Source organism: Zea mays, chromosome 5 (genome assembly GCF_902167145.1).
Source record: "Zea mays cultivar B73 chromosome 5, Zm-B73-REFERENCE-NAM-5.0, whole genome shotgun sequence".
Lineage (NCBI taxonomy): Eukaryota > Viridiplantae > Streptophyta > Magnoliopsida > Poales > Poaceae > Zea > Zea mays.
In genome coordinates, this window is record NC_050100.1 from 164,173,095 (window position 1) to 164,191,661 (window position 18,567).

General features: G+C 42.0%; 1 protein-coding gene, 1 non-coding gene and 1 pseudogene across 4 annotated transcripts; 2 read left to right on the top strand and 1 right to left on the bottom strand.

The window, feature by feature from the left end:
- Window positions 1-265: 265 nt before the first annotated feature.
- Window positions 266-1,579, top strand: LOC103628633 (uncharacterized; annotated as a pseudogene).
- A 1,005-nt stretch (window positions 1,580-2,584) lies between these two features.
- Window positions 2,585-16,804, bottom strand: LOC100502245 (Polyadenylate-binding protein-interacting protein 3). 3 transcript variants are annotated; one of them, XM_008646000.4, is made up of 15 exons: window positions 16,373-16,804; window positions 14,438-14,584; window positions 14,170-14,322; window positions 13,906-14,036; window positions 13,522-13,703; window positions 12,930-13,107; window positions 12,603-12,797; window positions 11,869-11,993; window positions 10,499-10,568; window positions 10,379-10,412; window positions 9,377-9,648; window positions 8,965-9,111; window positions 4,092-4,181; window positions 3,141-3,197; window positions 2,585-3,021 (listed from the first exon to the last, which is right to left on the bottom strand). In XM_008646000.4, the coding sequence occupies exons 2-15, from the start codon at window positions 14,580-14,582 to the stop codon at window positions 2,989-2,991; spliced, it is 1,812 nt and encodes a 603-aa protein (XP_008644222.1). In that variant the 5' UTR covers window positions 14,583-14,584; window positions 16,373-16,804; the 3' UTR covers window positions 2,585-2,988. The 3 variants fall into 3 exon arrangements, with proteins under 3 accessions (XP_008644222.1, XP_008644223.1, XP_020393113.1); XM_008646001.2 differs by having other exon boundaries at window positions 14,170-14,304; window positions 16,373-16,659; XM_020537524.2 differs by lacking the exon at window positions 14,170-14,322 and having other exon boundaries at window positions 16,373-16,735.
- On the top strand, window positions 15,394-15,596 carry LOC111589480 (U2 spliceosomal RNA). The gene has a single exon (XR_004849893.1). It is a non-coding gene; the product is annotated as a U2 spliceosomal RNA (small nuclear RNA).
- Window positions 16,805-18,567: the final 1,763 nt, after the last annotated feature.

Consider the following 18,567-nt stretch of genomic DNA (forward strand, 5'->3'; position numbering starts at 1 on the left):
AAGGCTTAAAGGGTGATGGGCAATTCTTAGATCCCCTTCATATTTTTCCTATAAAGACGCAATGTCGTATAATAATGGCATGTGCCCTTTTGCACAATCTAATTTTGCAAAAAATGTCTAGAGACCCTATGGAAAGTGAGGAACAATCGGTGGTAAATTCTGAAATGCCCGAAGGAGAAGTTGGAGAACCAGAATTCATTATGGGTATCTCCACAACAAATGTGTGGAGTACTTTTCGAGACACTCTTACACAGGGAATGTATAATGCTTATAGGGCTTCTCATTGATTATTTTTCATGGTACTTTTGATGCTTAAGTACTTTTCATGGTTGTATTACTATTTTTGACTATATATGTGTTTCTAACTTGTCACCATTTGTATACAGAATGAACATTTCGGAGGGCTCTATTGCTGTTCGTGGTAGGGGGGAAAACAAAAGGAAGTGGATCCCTGTTGAAGATGATGAACTGATCAAAGCATTGGTTGATGTTTCTTTGGATCCGAGGTGGAGGAGTGATGGGAGTTTCAATAATGGTTACACTTCAGTACTTGAAGCTCACCTCACTGAAAAGCTACCTGATTCAAGAATTTCGGCAACTCCTCATATCGATTCCAGGGTTAAGATACTTCAAGACAAAGTATTCTGCTTTGGAGCAGATGTTGAACAAGAGTGGGTTCACATGGGATCCGACCAAGAAGATGATTCAGTGCGAGAAACAACAATATGAGACACATTGCAAGGTACTTTTCTGTTGCTGACTTAGTGTAGTACAGTACAGTACATATTGCCTGCTGCTCCGTTTAGAGTGGGTTCAGCCTGCCTTGAGAAGCTTTGCAGATTGTCAAACCTCAAGTGTGGCATGCAAGCTGGCAACTGGTTGAAACTGAAGCGTTTTTGCGGCTGTGAGGAGGTCTTGTTGCAGCTATGTCACAGCTATCTATTGCGTTGTCGGTCTTCATGGGTTCCTCTTGAGCCTGCTCGTTAGTTTCCTCGGTAGCGTCTTTGTCAGGCTCTTGTTGCAGGCTCCGGCCATTGGCTGGAACACACACATTGTAGGTTAAATTGTACATTTATGTCAGTCTTGTATCTGCTGTTGATGATGTGTCTTTGTTTTTTTCACAGAATAATCCAGATGCAAAAGGGTTGTATGGAGTCTCCTTTCCTTACTATGATGAACTCTCAATGGTATATTCCAAGGACATGGCCATAGGTGAAGGTGCGGAAGACATGACAGATGTTGTTAAAAACTTGGAAGAAGAGTTAGTTTGTGTAAATGTTAATGATGAAGAGGTTGGAGAGGATATGACATCTGTAGAGACACTGAGGCGTTCTGTTGACTCAACATCATCTAGCTCCAAGAAACGAAAGAAAGAGTGGAAAGGAATGAAGACCGCATCAAGTGACCCGCTTCTTGACGTGTTCAATGAAGTGAGTGGTGATCTGAAGGTTGCCACCATGTCAATTGGAAAAATGTCGCAAGATATGGATCGTCAGGCATCCAACCAAGAGAAGGCAAGGGATGAGGATCCACAACAAAAGCTAAGAGAGAAGGCGATCAATGAGGTCCGAAGACTTGAATTTACTGGCTCAGAAGTTATCAAAGCAGCTGTTGTGTTCGTCAGGATGCCAGATCAAATGGGGATGTTGTTTGCACTTCCAGAACCACTGAGGAGGGAATACATTGTCGACATGCTACGTGGTAACTAGAATTTTGTTTGTAGAAATGTACATGGCTAGTTTTGATATTGGTTTAATTCGCTAATTGTTTAATTTTTGCTAGATGAAGCAGCAAGGAGAGAGAGAGGTCAAAGTGAAGGTGCTAGTCTTGCTGTTGAATGATGGAGCTTTGGAAGTTACTGTTGGTTTAGTTGGTCTCAAACTTTTTAGCTTTAGTGTTCTTCATATGTTGCTGTTGAATGATGATAAAAGCTGAAACTTTATGATGTTGAATGTTGTTGAATGTTCACGAATGGTATTGAATGTGGCATTGTATCTATCGGCAACTTTCAATGTGGTTTGTTCAATGTTAGCTCTTAATGTGGTAAAAACTGAATTTTTATGAGTTTTGAATGTTGTTGAATGTTCACAAAGGGAATGGTGGTAAATACTGAATTTTTATGTTTACAAATAATGTTAAATTGTTTCTTATATTAAAAGTGTATTGGAATCAAAAAATGATATAAAACTCACATTCTTAATTTCATTACGTTACATTGGTTTCCAAAACAAACAGTGTATTGGAATAAAAAAGTATTACAAAACTCAACCAAGCAAAACATGCAATGGTATTCATTGATTTGAAATCCACCGCTTTTTAACTTCCATTGCGATACCATTACCCATGGTAAACCAAACACTACCTACTTCCCTATAATACCGCCGTCCATTACCAACACATGAACCACATCAGATGTCAATGCCCACCAACACCTTTCAATCCAGTGACTACACGATAATGGCAACAATCTTATAACCACCCTGGTTCGCAAATTATAAACGTAAGCCCTAACAATTTTTAGGTCTCCATCCCAAACGCTAGTAAGACTCTACGTCCCCTCCATGCTTGCTACTCCAGCTGGGTATAAACGAGCAGATAGGTCAGCAATTTGATCCATTTCGTCCAAATCTTACATCAGAACAACGTTAAGGAACACATAAATGTTACATGGGGCAACCTCACACATTTATGAATGTCATTTCCGGGTCGAACAGATGACCCGCAATTCAATTTACAACATCAATAGTCTGACAAAAATAATATGAAATTCCAGTGAACCTGCTTCCGAGCAACACTGATACAGGACAATGAAGAGCATTTTGACCAGGCAATCCGAGCAACACAAAGTCGGTGCGCTTTTTTGTCCAACCAATCCGAGCAACACAACAGGACCAGTTTTTTCCATTGTAATAGCGGTTTTTGCTGGTCAAAATCCCACTTGTGGGGATTGCAGCGACTTCCATCTAAGAGCAGTTCAGAATGGTATATCTAAAAGTTTCTTCCTCTGTATTGTTGCATCTCCTGAAAAACATATTTCAACCAAAATCAAGAAAAGGGATTTCACTATATTGCTCTGATTGTTATAGTCCAATGTCATGGTATGTACAAAGGCAAATAAGACAGTCATTTTTTTAACTTACAGGCGCATAATAATAAACTGGACGAGTCTGCCCCCCAATCGTCATTTGTTGCCCATACTGCACATATGAAGTAAAGTTAGCAAAATTAACAATTTACAAAGCAAGTTTCAATCTAGATTGAAGTGCACTCAAAAAGGGCAGACCCAGTGCTGAAGACTGCCACACGGGTGAGGTCTACAGACAACACATACAGAGAGGCTGCTTCGAACCCATGACCTGGTGACTCAGTGAGACAGCTCTCACCACTACACTAAGGGGGTGTTGTTTGGGATTATAATATATCTAGATTATATAATCCAACAAATTTTGAACTAATAATTTGTAGATCAAAATTTGTTGAATTATACAATCTGGACAGATTATAATCCCAAACAAACACCCCCCAAGTCTGCCCTTCATTAGAAGTGCTCAAATAAATTAAATATGTGAACCTGCTTAATCGCAATGCATTGTAATTTGTGGACCAAAATATTAATAAGATAGAAGAAAGAACATTGCAAAGGATAAAGTTGTATTACTCAAACAAAGTTCATAACACTAAATGCTACTTCCTCACTTCCAAATTCCAAATTATAAGACTTTTGGTTTTTTAGATGCATTGCTTTTACTATGTACCTAGACATAGTGTATGCCTAAGTGCACAATCTATGTATCTAGAAAAATCAAAACGTCTTATAATTTGAGGTGGATTAAAACTTAAAAACACAGCATTTCAAGAGTATATTTGAAATCAAATTTATCTGGTCAGTCCTACACAGTATCATATAGATGGATAACCCAAGAGAATTCAAGGGACCATCTGAATAAAAACTAGAGGATTCAAGATAGTGCAAAAAAATGAACAAGCATAGAAATCCTTCAGATTAACAATTCACTAATACATGATATCCAGGGATTAACTGAAAAGTAAAAATGCGAAGTCAACTTCACTACAGGTAAAGCTTTTCTCACCTGTGGACCAGCAGGATGCATGTAACCGTGCGGTGATGCTCCAGGTTGAGTATTGTACATGACAGGCTGGGCGCCATATGCCGGTGGGAACTGCAATTTAATTTATGTAAATGCAGTGACTAACATAATGCTCATTCAGAAACAAGGTTCGATTAATGAAGTAAAACCTTCTGAAAAGAATGTGACTCGAAAGTTTACACTTCATTAATGCTCAATAACAATCAAGTGTACTCCATTCCATAGTTATTAAGGCGGTAAGACGATATAAGGCGACCGACCCCCTTTTTACCTTTTAGGCGGTAAAGCGTAAGGCGAGGCGACGCCTTAATTATAAGTAATATTAGACCAAATATTACTTATATAACACTAATTCAAAATTAATAGGCAAGCTAGCACAAACCTAGTAGGCCCATTTCAGCCTAGTAGAAGAGAGAAATAGAAAAAAGAAAAGAAAAAAGCCCATAACCAGTTTAGCCCAATAGCAGTTTTAGGTTAAAATATCAAGTCTCCTTGCAGCCGACAGCATGCCTTTCTTCTCCTCCCCCGCCGCCAGCATCTCTTCGTTCCCTCCCCCGCGCCAGCAGCACCTCTTCGTTCCCTCCCCCGCAGCTCTCCCTCCCCTGCGTCCTTCTCCTCTGACTGGTGCCGCCTGTGCTGAGACAGAGAGGGCAGAGGAAGCACGCGTGCACGCAGCCGCTCCACTCCCGTGCGCTGCCTGAGCTAAGAGGTAACAAGCCCGCGCGCCGACGGGGAAGGAGGCTCCACACCACCGCCGCCGCCGCCCCGACAACACCCCGAGGATGCCCGATGACGCCTTACGCACCTGGGCAAGGCGAGGTAGACGCCTTGGCTTGTGAGCGTGCCTTAGCGCCTACGCGATGCTTAGGATACGCTTAAGGATGTGTTCGGTTTGAGGACAAAGTATGATGAGGTGGGGGGCGACATCTGTAACACCCCAGGTGTTTATATTCCGCTCGACAGCGAGTACGGATTTAAGCACGTAATCAGTGGATAAAACGGATGATGAATTTTTAAACATCTTCGCCTATTGCGATTTTAATATCGCATCTGTTTCGTCTGTCGCGGGTGCGACGTCGTTCTTGTTTTTATTCATCCGGGCTCTTCCTAAATTTTCGTGATGTTCGGAACATCGTCGTTCTAAAAATCGGTGCGTCCGGTGATTATTTAAAATTCATCGCTCGCGCGAATACGAAATTCGGAAGCTCGACTCACTCGGATGATTTTATCCCGGACAAATTAATTTGAACTCGACAACTAAGGTGTTCGGGGCAAAATAATCTGTATCACGCGTTGTCTGAGAGAAATCGTGCGCGAGGTTAAGATCCAACTTATCCGTCTGCATGCTATTTTGGCGACGAAATCGCGTATGCCTTAGCGGATCTGGTTTCGACTAATCACGCAGAGCAGATTAAAATACCGAAGCCGAACTCATTGCAATTTGGTCTATTTATATCGTGGCCGGAATAGTCACGAAAATTATCCAAACGAGATTCGGGCAGAACCGTCTAAGCTGTTATTCCTCTGAATTTCCATTTCGTGATTCAGAAAATAAAATACGTAGTCCGAAACTTATTTTAAACCAGTTCGTTTAATCCCTCCAAATCCTAATACTAAAACTTGGATTTATTTATATCTATAATTCGTTCTCCTCGAAACAAATTATATGAAAAGAGGAAAAACTACAATTTTCTTTCAAAAGCCTTATCCCCATCGATTTTTTTTATCAGTACTAGTCATGGCGTGGTACTTTATGCCTCTCTTCACCGCGCGCAGGTTCCAGACCTTCTCCACGCAACGAGCCTTGGATTCTATCCGGTCCTTGATTTTTCTGAAGTCTGTCCCAGCGTCATCCGCAAGTCGTTGCCATCTTCCTTGGCATCCTTCTCATCGCTCTCTCTTTCTTTTGCTGATATTTTTTTCTTACCGTGCGTGTCTGGCTTATCTCCTGCGCCGCTCAGCTCGTAAAAAATCTCGCGCCCAGCCGAGCGGCAAATCACGCGCGCGGGCTTCTCTCCAGCCATTCTTATCCTTGCGCACCCACGGCCTCCTCTCTCTGGTGCTTATCTCTCTGCTCTCTCCTCTCTCTGGCATCCATCCCAGCCAGCCGAGGTCCTTTCCATGGCGGCTTCCCCATGCCGCGCTCCTAGCCGCAACCTCCATCTCCAGTCGCGGGTGGGTTCGTCTTCCTCTGATTTTTCGTGTTGTCGCTGCTCTGCTCAGCCTCCAGCTCCCACGCCGGCCGGAGCTCCCTCCAGCTCGCCCCAGTCCTCAACGCCGAGCTCGGTCTCCTTCTCACAGCGTCTGGTCGTCGTGCTCCAGCCCAACCAAGCTTGCTCCTGCGCGCCCGATTCCCGCACGGACCACGCCCTCTTCAGCTCGCCGGCGTTGCCCCTGTTCCATGGCCGGCGCGTCCCATCTCTCTGGTGCTCGGCGCCCTCCTATTTCCTAGTCCATGGTCGCGGTTTCCTCTCTCCCTCCCTCCATCTCTCTCTCCAGCTCGCGACACCCTCTGTCGGCTCGCCATGGCCGCCGCGCGTCGCGCGCCCTGCTCGCTCATGGCGATGGCCTCTGCCCGCCGCAGCTTGCTCGTGCACGGACAGCATGTGGTGGGTGTATCCATTTCTGGAGTTGCTCGAGCTCTCCCGGCTATCGCCCATGGCGCGCGCAGCTCCAGCTCGAATTGGTCCCTGAACCACTATGCTGTGTTGTTTCTCTGCACGCGTCAAGTTCCCTCGCTCTCGGATCTTGCTGATAATATCCAGCCATGTGTTCTTTTCCCAGCCGAGTTCGCCCAGGTCGCAAGCATCTGTGTCCTCGCCTCACCGTGCTCGCTGGTCGTGCATCCCTGCAGTTCCCTGCTCGGCCAGGATGGTCGCGCCATCGATCCCGCTTGAGCCCCGCGTTTGTCGAAGCTCCCTGGCTCAACTCTGCCCAGTTCGCGTTCTGCTCGCCTTTGCGTCGCGCGCGTAGCGTTCCGTTGTTCCTGCGCGTGCTGCCGCGAAGCTCCCTGTTCAGTTCACCTCCGTCGCGTTGTCGTGCGCGCGAAACTGCTCGCAGTCGATATCAAGTCCGTCACACGCGCGTTCGACACGGTAAAACGCTGCGTGTACAGCTCTATATACGTCACCCTCCTGTGTCGTCGTCGTTCCGCGCGTCATCAAGAATTCCAAGAATCGGGTGAAGACGAAGCTAGCAGCGCGATATTCCCCAAGCGCTCGACAATTGCCTGGATCGGAAAATCACTACCGATCTCGTGGATTCGAGTCGGCTATTGAAACGGTAAGCTGATAAATTATCCGAACACCGCTGTCGCGTCGCCGTGACTCTTTACAGCCATCAAATCGTCGCTGGTGAGCTCGCCACGACTGAGGACACGAACTCACTGCGCCATGATCCTTCCATGTTTCCGGCCGCCAGCTCTGCTCGACCAAATTGAGCGCCACCGTCGATGCCCTCTATAAATTGATGGCCGGGGCAGCTGCGCTATGTCATCGTGAAGCCATAGCCACCACTCCCGTCTCCGATTAGCCCCCATAGCCGGAGAATCGCTCACTTCCCCCAATTCGGTTTCCGCCACCGCGAAGAGTACCTCACCGCGGCCAGCTCGATTCAGGTTAGCTCAAGCCCCTCTGCTGCTTGTTCTAGTATCCTTAGGTACCCCGCAAACCCCTCGACCCCTTTAATTGAACCGGACCGCCAGGGTTTATTCCCCCGTTGTTTTTAGGTGAGGAAGCGACAAATTTTTGTTGCTTTTGCTCCAAGGTGGTTCCAAATGAAGAGAAACAAGAGTGAAGCTGCGGGAGGACATGGTCCTCCATATAGAACTTTTATAAAAACTATCGGGAGGAGTTTTTGCCTCCCTTGGTATTGTAATAATACTACTCAGCACTCGTTTTATAACTCTGGTCTGTAATAAATAACTTGATCTTGCTTTCTAAATAAATGTAAGTTTATGTAATCGCTTCCGCATTTCTATATCTCCGATGTTCTGTAATGTCTGCAAGACGGGTGAAACGTTCCTGGAAAGGTAAGAAAGAAGATACCGAACTTGTCAAGTGATTCAGGAACATCTACAGGGTTGTATGATGTCTGTTGGACAAGGACAACTGTAGGTGGGCCTAATTACTTGGGAGGTTCCGTCACAACATCGTCCCCTCGATTTTTTGGGATCACGCCACCACCAAAAATTGCTCCGGTGTTCACCTCGCCCCCGTGTGACTCCCATCCAAACACTATAGAAAATGTGGCCGCCCCCTTCCACCCTTCCTTATACGTCCAACCAAACACACTGTAACAGACGCCTTAATAACCATGCTCCATTCCAAATTATAAGATGTTTTGGCTTTTCTAGATACATAAATTTTGCTATGCAGAAAGATATACACTAGGTCTAGATACATAGTTAAAGCAATATATACAGAAAAAGTAAAAAGTCTTTCAGTTTGGAGTACAAACATATTATGAGATCCTTTCACGAAAAAACAAGAGATGAAAGTCTACTTGTTTCAGGGAATATATCTGTCTGCAACATCGTGATCTTACCAATATTACTACTGGTCAGAAAACTTTCAGGTTCTACTTAATATCATAAACAATTCAGGAAACCAGAAGAACCAGTTCAAACATCACATTCAAAGTAAAACAATAACAATTATGTTAGAAAACAACACAAATATTGTCTGCAAAGTGCAAACTAGTTCTCTCTTCAGTGATGTCTACTGAGAACTAACTCATTCATCTGAGACCAGTATTTGACCATCTGCATTTATTTTGAAATCATGTTCCACCTATTTCATGTTCCACCTATTTCAAAGAACAAACATGAAAAGGAAACAGTGACACAAATGCTCACCCCCATGCCCACAGGCAAACCGGGTCCAAGTGGCATCGCCGGCATGTTATTAGGATAGTAATATGATGCATCAGATGATGTAGGGTGTGGTGGCCTCAGAGATGCTGACGGAGTGAAACTCTTGGCATTAGGATTTAGCTTGAATTCCTGATTAGAAAAAACAACTATCATTTATGTATAAATTGCAAAAACAGCTAAATAGACACGTTCATAAGCATGCAATCATAAAAGGGCCAATGTACTACCTCTCATCACACAGAGCTATGAACCAATTTAGGTTCCTACCAATAAAACTTATTTAAGTTGATATTAAATACATAAAAGTTGTGTATATTAACTTAAGATTTGGTACTAGCAGACTCATCATGAAAAGTGATCAAAGAAGACATAAACAACTTCATATCAGTCAGACCTTAGCATTAGGGTTCAAAGTCGATTTTTCAGCGGTAAGAGATCCTATTGAAGAGCTTGGTGACAAGCCAGGAGCACCCGCGGCTGAGTTTGCACCAATGCGCTCTGATGTTGACGATGTTGAGCTGCCAGGTCTTTGAGAGGAAGTCACAGGTTCCATCGCAGAAGGATGCTTGACAGGCACTGTCGAATCGGGTGTTTCTGGAGATTTGAATCCTTGACCAGAAAAAGACGGTTCATATGCATGTGAACTTGAGGATCGCCCATCCAACGCTGCAGAAGTAGCATAGCATCACATATTGTGCTATTGAACTGTTGCAATTTTGTAGAGCCAAAGAACAGCAGGAAGGTCCAAAGCAATTTAATCAAATAAATCAAGATGCAGCTATAAATAAGCTCAAAACTATGGAAATACGCATGCCAGGCAGCAAAACAAAACAATTCCTATAAATTCACATCTGATGTGTAACATAATAATAGGGAAACTGGTCAGAGCCCGGGGAAATGGTAACCCCACCATAAGATTAAGTACAGTTAGTTCAACATGTCCCAAACCCGAAGTTAAAAAAACATGTAATGGTGCACATAAAATAGAAGTGCCATTGAGAATCAAAAAGAGAAAACAAGCTGTACTTGTTAGCACATGATAAACACCATATTGACTGTTTGTATGTGTTTCTCAACATCTACAACCAATTTTATTTAAATTTTATATGTAACCTTCAGGTGCATATGTGACATACACACCCACATCTGGCAGGCTGGCACAGGTACAATCTGTAAATGTAATGTACGTAATGGAACAATCCATTTAGAATCTTATCTTTATACAATTGATAAATAGCAAAAAGGACAAAACAACAACAATGAGATCCAAGAAACAATGCTTAAACGAAGAAAAGGAGAGCTGACATACATCCAAATGATCAAGATAAATGGAAAATGAGCCACCAAGTCTACAAGTATAGCAAATTTCCAATTGATGCGTACAATTAATACTCACCTTCCGAAATAAGAGGTCTGGCACCATCAGGTAACTGTTAAATAAAAAGAAAACAAATTCAATTCAGGCGCGTGAAGAATTTTTTTGACAGCTATATTTAACAAAGTAACATAAACTTACATTATCCTCATGTTGCAACTTTCTGTTATCCATGTTTTCATTACTCTCTTTGTTCAGCTTTCTGTCCAACCTAAGGTGCACAACAAGATGTCAAATTTGTTTTGTGCATCAATTATGCTGTCATCTGTTCTAACATGTTACTAGTGACCTACTTCAAAAACATGTCATGTTCAACCAGTAAAAACTGGAGTACACTCAATAAGTACAGTTTCAACTGCCACAAGGGATACCGGCTACAACATACGGCCAGCCCAAAAGAGCGTACTTGATGTTAGCATAAATCAATAAACTACAATTAGGATTGTAATAGTTAAGTGATATAAGTGATACAACAGGAAAAACTTCAAAAGAGGCAAGCATAATTGAAAACCATGACTCCAAAAATCAGAGTGGGCATGAAGAGCAAAGGCCTTCGAGCAATTGGTTAGACTAATATCATAGCAGCTATGAACTTTTATGTATTTATATAAAGGTAAAAACGTGTACACAAACTGGGATTAGTTATTAGCATAAAATCGAACCGTTTTTCCCAGAAAGGGTAGCTTTGAAATGTTCTAAAACATGTTATCCTTCTTCAAATAAAAAGTATAAACCTGGTGGTTTCCGGAAGGATTAACAAGCACCAAAAAATCATTGCTGGTGAGTTAGCAAGGGGTTAGGGGTATGAACATGCCAAGGTCTTAAAACAGCTTGGATGCAATTGAGAGCATAAAAATAAGAAATTATTTTGTCCTAAGCAAGCCAGGGTAGACTTTCATTTGAAAGCAGAGCACTAATGAGCTTAAGCTCAGATTAAATAAAGTTACATTGGTATGTGGTTGGCTAGATCGAGTCTAGCTGAAGGTCAACAATAAATAGAAACCTTATCATGGGAAATAGCACCTGCAGCAAGTAACATGAGATAGGGACTGTTGTGGATGCCTTCAAAGTCAAAGACCTACAGCCGTGGTCTAGGCCAGAGAAGGCTCAGCCAACCCAGCCGGCACCTAAAGGGGCTAAACAAGATAAGCACTAGAGATAGGAATAAATCTGTTAAGGAGATAAGCACTAGAGATAGGGATAAATCTGTTAAGGAGATAAGCACTAGAGATAGGAATAGATCAGTTAGTTGCTATCCTTAGAAATATGGCTGGATTATAGCTATAAATAGAGGTCTCCATCGGCAGGGCTGAGCAGAGAAGAAAATCCGTTAAGCCTGCCACAGGTAGGGGTTCTCCCTCTCCCCCTAATTCTGATGTAATCTCTCCTCTTGAGAGATAAATTCCCTGGTTCCCAACAGGGACCGCCTTGAAATCAGCTACTAAGATCTTACATTAACTTATATGCACATAATTGAAGACTGAACAGTCCAAGTGAAGAGGACTTTGTACCTGTTTTCATCATTGGACAAGGGTCTATCTGACAGATAATCAGATGTTGGCTGGCTAACGCTATTTGTATGGATAGTGGCAGATGCATCAGTGTCATCAAATATGTGGGATGATGATTCTTTGTCCTGAACATCAAAGAAACAAACTAAGAAAATTGCAGAAGTCTTGCTTCCAAATATTGCATTAGCATAGCTATTGTTTATGAATATAGTGTGTCAATCAGATCATAGAATTACTCTCTCGAAACAAATGGCTCTTAAAAGAAAATGTAATTTGACTTGTAAGTTTCTCATAGAATAGATTGGAAATATTGTTGATAAAAGGCAAACACATCCCAAGGCTTCTTTAAGATAAAAGAAACAAGGAAACAACATTACCTTATACTCTTACATTCCATGTTTTTAGAATATATCAAGTCAAACTTGCAGAAAAAATAAATTGACCAGCAAAGTTACACGATAGAGACTGCCTAACACCTAATATAATACCTGCCCAATGTCAGAATACAGTGTGCTTTGACCATGAATTATTTAAAATACATGTATGTTCAGTGCACAGAAGATGATGCATCGGTAGATTCTTATTTCACAAATGTTGCAATAAACATCAGCTTTGTAGTAATTGGTAACATATTGTATTGTAAGCAAGATAAGTTAACGGTCAAAGTATATCTTGGAAGAGTTTATGGAGTACTTAATTAGCAACATTAGTATAAAAAAGTTATACGTCTGTACCATTGTTGATGAACATGCCAGTGAATCATTCGGATCAATATTGACTGTCCTGTTAAACGAATCAACATGGCATGTACTGCTTGGGACCTTAGTAAATGGTGGCTTGTACTTGCTGTTATCGGTGTCTCTACGCACTGCTGAATATTTTATCTCTTCATCATGGTCCAGGTCATCACCCAGGAATAAGCCTCTCTCCTACAGACATAATCTCAATACTTCATATCTTTAAAACTAAGAATGTGCCTGTATACTATATTTTTATGCACTTCAGTCTTCACTGTACTTGCAACACTGAGACCAAAAATAGAAATATGAGCCTAAGCTTACCTCTGCAAGGTGAATATCTCTGGTATCTTCTCCCTCTATTTCTCTAGCTATTCTCGAAGCATGCTTTTCAAGCTCTCTCATGTGAGGACCTCTCTCAAGCTTTGTGGTATAAATTTCTTCATTGAAAGTACTCTTTACCCCAAATAATGCTGCATTGGTTTCAAACTGGTCCCAGCTCCTGCAAATGTATGGAATGGATTAATATTTACTAATTATCATGAAGCCTTGTACAACCAAAGGAAATAATGTTTCAGATGTTCCAACACTATTTCCATTGATGTGATAGGACACCACTAAAAATGAAAGGTGTCTCTACACTGACAAAATCACATATTATTGTTCAGCATTATCATCTACATAGTCCATGTTTTCATAGTTCAATATGTCATGCGTGGACCTCTTTTTCACTGTTCTGTTATGGAACTAAATTTACAATTATGACCATGAAACAATTAACAGAAGCCGATAGGCAGAGATGATTGTTTATCTCACATTCACAACCTTACATATCTATGGCTAAGGTAGTAAGGTGGTTGGTTGTTGCAGTTAAAGGAAGAAGAAAAAACGTATATTGCTTCAGCTCATCAAATACCTATTTCCCTTCCGGTCATACTTCTCCAGTTCAATACACTCTGAATCTCCTCCATCTGGTGCCCAGCGCTCAAGTTCCCTCTCTTCGAGATAATGATAGCGGGTAATAGCAGAATCAATCAGCAAGTCCTTCCTTTTGTCATTGCCAGGAACTTTTGGCAGCTCGCCGCCAAGTTCTATGTCCTGACAATCCATATTGGATAGTCACTACATAATTAACTTAATGACATAGAAATGGGATAATAATTCATGACACCTTGTCAATTCAATCCATAAACACATCAGAAGTACCCCACAGAAATCAAACAAAATAATAATTAGGGAAGGAATAATAAATGAAAATTTGCAAACCATAGACAAGAAGAAAAGGAATGGAGAAAGAAACCTTGGCAAAAACTTGTACAAGCTCCCTTGCCGGTATTATCATAGTCTCAGGTTTCTTTACAAGAACAGCAGGATATCTTTGTCCTCTGGCAGAACCATCCTTTATGACCTGAGCCATTTTTAAGACGACGCCTGTAGGAGAATCTTGAAGTTAAGTATTGAATGAATATGCCAATACAATTCACAAAAACGGTGCTCAAATAGAAAACTGTAAAGGATTCATAAAAGCTATGTCAGGAACTGAGAAAAAAAAATAGAGGAGTACCAAAGTCTTTGTCAGGGTTTGTTGCATGGAAAATTCCAGAGATTATAGAGCCGTTATTCACATGCACGTCCACATGATGCCCAATAAGTTGTGTTAGAACATAGATTAGCCGGTCCCTGGAATGGCTTCCATGCCCTAGTTTGATGCCATTTTCTTATTAACAGAAAACATTATCAATAATAGCTCATTTCTTAATGACGAAACATTCTCAACAATAACTCATAAATGTTCAAGTATTAAGCCATTTAATATAGGGTGTGATGTTTACCTGAATTAGTAAAACCACCAGAGGATGACCTCACCAAATTTATTCTACTTTGCGTTCCACTGCCCTCCTTATCCAGTTTTCTATGGGGGAATCCATTCACAGAACCCTTACTAGGAGGGACAATTTGCTGTTCATGACTCATCATTCCTGTACAGGAACCCAGAATTAGTGCGAGCCAAGTATAAGAAAGTTTTGCATTCACCAGATGAATTCCACTGGTAACTGGTTACTTGTGAAAAACTGTTGGAGAACCAGTATATTTAAGAAACTGACCACTATAACATGACATTAAGGTCACAATTATCTTAAACATATGGAGGATATGTAAATGGATGTATAATATTGCAAACACATGTAAAGACCTAAGTACATCGTTGGTGAATACCACAGATATATATGAAACTTGAGTACATCGATATCTAATATTGGAGTTGCATTTTAAATATTCCAGGCAGTGCATAAAAAGTCTAACACTGAGGCGCATGCCACATATCTAGATCAGAATTTGTATTGTCAACCTAATAAAGACACTGAGTAGAAAAACTGTGTCAAGAAGAGCTAATTCACAATTGTATTGATCATAACACATTTTTGCGCACTAAAATGGGTTTTGCCATGACGAGCGGTCAAAGTTACAACTAGGTAGTTCTACAATGGGACGTCTGTAAATGCCGAGTCCCCATTATATTATGTACATGAGCATATCTTTACTCTTTTAAAGCACGAGTTTTGTGCGTCGTGCGTCACGTGTGAAGCGAGTAGATCTATTCCTCTCCCTCTCTTATCGCCTATCAATAGACCAATTACACCATAGATGGGCCGTGAGAAATCACTCAAGCCCAACATGACAGGAAGCCACGTGCAGCGCTGCGCTCCCATATAGTACCACTTTGCTAGCTAAAGGAGGGCGAGCGATCGAGTGGGCTATAAAAAAGGGTCAGGCTTCTTTTCAACTCATACCTTTCTCGGCCTTTTGGGTGAGATAAAGTGTAATATTTGTTCTTATCAGTTTAATATCTGATGTGGACCATATGTTCACTTTGATATTAAATTTATTTTTATGGGTGTTAAATATGAGTGTGTGTGCGACGGGCATTGACTATATACAATATTAATGTTCGCTCCGAAGTGAACTACAGCAAACTTGAAGTATCTTTCCACGTGCTGTGTGAAAGAAAATATATGGATGGTAACATATGAGCAGACACATTTGCAGGAGCTCCTTTCATGTACTCCAAATCATTATGTTAGTACATAAACTGATCCATTCACAGGGAGTAATCATGGAATGTGATTGTGTAAGATGTTGAAAACAACTGGATCGTATGAGACTACATAAGATTTCATAAGACTAAGACCATTCATGTCATCTTATTGGATTTACCAGATGCAACATCATGTCAGCACGTTAAACACAAGCAACCAGATACTGATTCCAATAGCCTGATTGCTAGTATGATAGAGTAGGATTAGCAAGATGCAAAATCATTATATCACTTGAAATTTGGCACAGGTAGAGCTGCCCTCGTCATGGTAGCCGCTAGTTGGATAGTTAAACTACTTAGCCAAAACAAAGGATGGAAAACTACAAACAAAATATGGAAAACCACATTAAAATAAGAATGAGTTGCTATAAGCGCCTGACATATGCAAAGATTCGAGGCATGATACAATAAGCACATGAAATGGCAGGATCTCGTCACTGTGATCCCGGCAGCAGCTAGAAAACAAAATCCACGCAGAGCAACGGCTCCACCCCAGCTTTCCATCAGCCCACGCACCTCCAATCTCAGAGATCTAATCCATCGCACCTCGGTCTACGATCTCGAGCAGGCGACCGAGCGCGGATACACGCACCGCCCGTCTCGAATCCTGATCCAACAGAAGGAGCAGAGAGGAGGGAAGAGAGGCCCCACACGAAGGACGGTAAGCTACCTGCTCCGTCGGAGTCCTAGGGTTACGGTGCCGGCCGGATCGCCGCCGGGGACGGGCGTACGAGTCGAGGGCCTGCGGTAGCGAGCCGACGCGTGAACCGAGTGTGGAGCAGGGGGGCAGGGGAGAGAGACGCAGCCACCGGGACCCTGCTCCTGACGACGAAGGCGCGGCGGCGGCGGCGGCGGCGGCGGCGGGAGGTGGGGTCAGGCTGGGGTTGGGTCGCCGAGACAGCCGCTGTCGGAAGGCGGAAGGAAATCCGAATGAATCGGGACAGGCCGTGAGATGCGACGGCGTGAGGTGTTAGTTTTTCCTTGCCGGGTTCGGGCTTCGGCGGGCGGGCCGGTCCGCGGGTACGCCGCGTGGGCGGGCTGAGCCTGCGCTGGAGCTGCTCGTGAAAGCCGCGCGCCAGCTGCAAAGCGGTAGCCGACCAGTGACCACGCCACGGGCTTGGCCTTGGTGGGTTGGTGCCACCGTGACCGTGGGCTGTGGACGCTATTTCTTGTCCCCCCCTCCCTTTTCTTCCTTTTCTGTAAACGTCCTCCATTTCCGTTTCTCCAACATCTCCATTTTAAAATAAATACAGTTCTTGTTTGTTTATGGATTAAATGTTTTATATTTAACAAAATATATATAAATTAAATATGTTCTTAAATTTCTTTAGAGAGATAAATGTTATTAATATTTTATGTAAACCTGGTCGATCTTTAAAAAAAGTTTAATCAACACAAAACTTGTTGTGACACTTATTTTAAGACAAATATATATATATATATATATATAAGGGCCTGTTTGGCATGGCTCCAGAGCAAAACTCCAAGGAGGAGCTGGCCAGAGCATGCCAAACACCCTAACTCCAGAGTTGTAAACTCTATGGAGTTTTTGGAGCTGTAGTACAATTTTTTGGAGTACCTCTTTTGCTGCTCTGAAAACTCCAAAAAAGCAACCTAGTCATGGAGTTTTGAGTTATTTACCCGCCATTGCCACTAGTTATGAGAAACAATCTAAACTATGGAGCAGAGCTGCTCCACCCAGAGTTTTAGAGTAGAGCTGCTCTGGGGTGGAGCAGAGCCATGCCAAACACACCCTAAGTATCACTTAGATGATTTTAGAATCCCTTTGGCTTGTAGATTTTGATTTGGATGAGCTGATTTGTGCTCAATCAGAAACAATTGCCATGTTTGGTGGTAAGGAATTTGCTGAAATAGAAACTCGATAGTAACTTGTAACTGATGTTTGATTCGACGCTTTGAGAATCCCATATATTTGCATACGTACCTATAGGAGAAAGACAATAATGAAGATTGACTACATACTTGTCTCCACAAGTTGCATCTTAATACGGACATAATAAGGGTGTGTTTGGTTTCCACTTCCTAAACTTTAGTCACTTTAGTCCATGAAATATCAAACAGGATAAATAAAAATAGGTCTTCTAAATAAAATTTCTAGGAACTAAAGTTTAGAAGAGTGGCTAAAGAAATCAAACACTCTATAAATCAAACTTGTTAACCAAAGCTAATAAAAGACAGTCAAGTCTATTTTGCTTATCCCATATGAAAAGGAATAAGCATATGTGATTCGGTATGGTTAAGGGTTTAATGGTATTTAGGGTTGAAAATGGACGGGTAAAATCTCGTTTCGGCATATCGTTTTCTATATTTAACCCGTTTGTTTTCATATTTGCGAGAAAAATCGGAACGGAACGGAAACCGAGATGGAACTCGTTTTTAGCCGGGTTTAACTTGTATTTGTCCTATATTTGACAAGTTCAAGATCAGACCAATAAGCATTTATATGTTATCTAAACCCTCGTAGCCATTGGCTCTTCTCAATAGCAATTGGCCTAAAGTATCAAACAACACTGATCATAACTATATACACCACTAGCAAGCAAACAACAACGATGTGTTGCCTATCTGTATCTATTTGTTTTATGTTGTTCCTCTGCCAGTCAGTCACCCGTTAGCTATCAGTACCATGTGTGTTTATATTAAATTACGAGTTTCAGCTTAATATTTGTGTTTTCGTTTGATTTTGTACACCCGTTTAATCTGCTCCCATCTATATTCCAAACTATTTAGGACACAGTTCCGTTTGGGTCAAAAAATGCGAAAACAGAAACTCAAGAGGGATTTTTTCGTCCGCTTTCATCCGTGATGGCATCCTTGCTCACCTCTCTACATGTTCACTCTAGA

Excerpts from the sequence above, each read along its gene's own strand:
- LOC100502245 (XM_008646000.4), bottom strand. The coding sequence starts at position 14,582 with ATGATGAGTCATGAACAGCAAATTGTCCCTCCTAGTAAGGGTTCTGTG. Across the intron at positions 9,649-10,378 it reads CAGACCTCTTATTTCGGAAG|CGTTGGATGGGCGATCCTCA; the intron begins GTGAGTATTAAT and ends CTACTTCTGCAG. Across the intron at positions 4,182-8,964 it reads GTTTGCCTGTGGGCATGGGG|TTCCCACCGGCATATGGCGC; the intron begins GTGAGCATTTGT and ends ATTAAATTGCAG.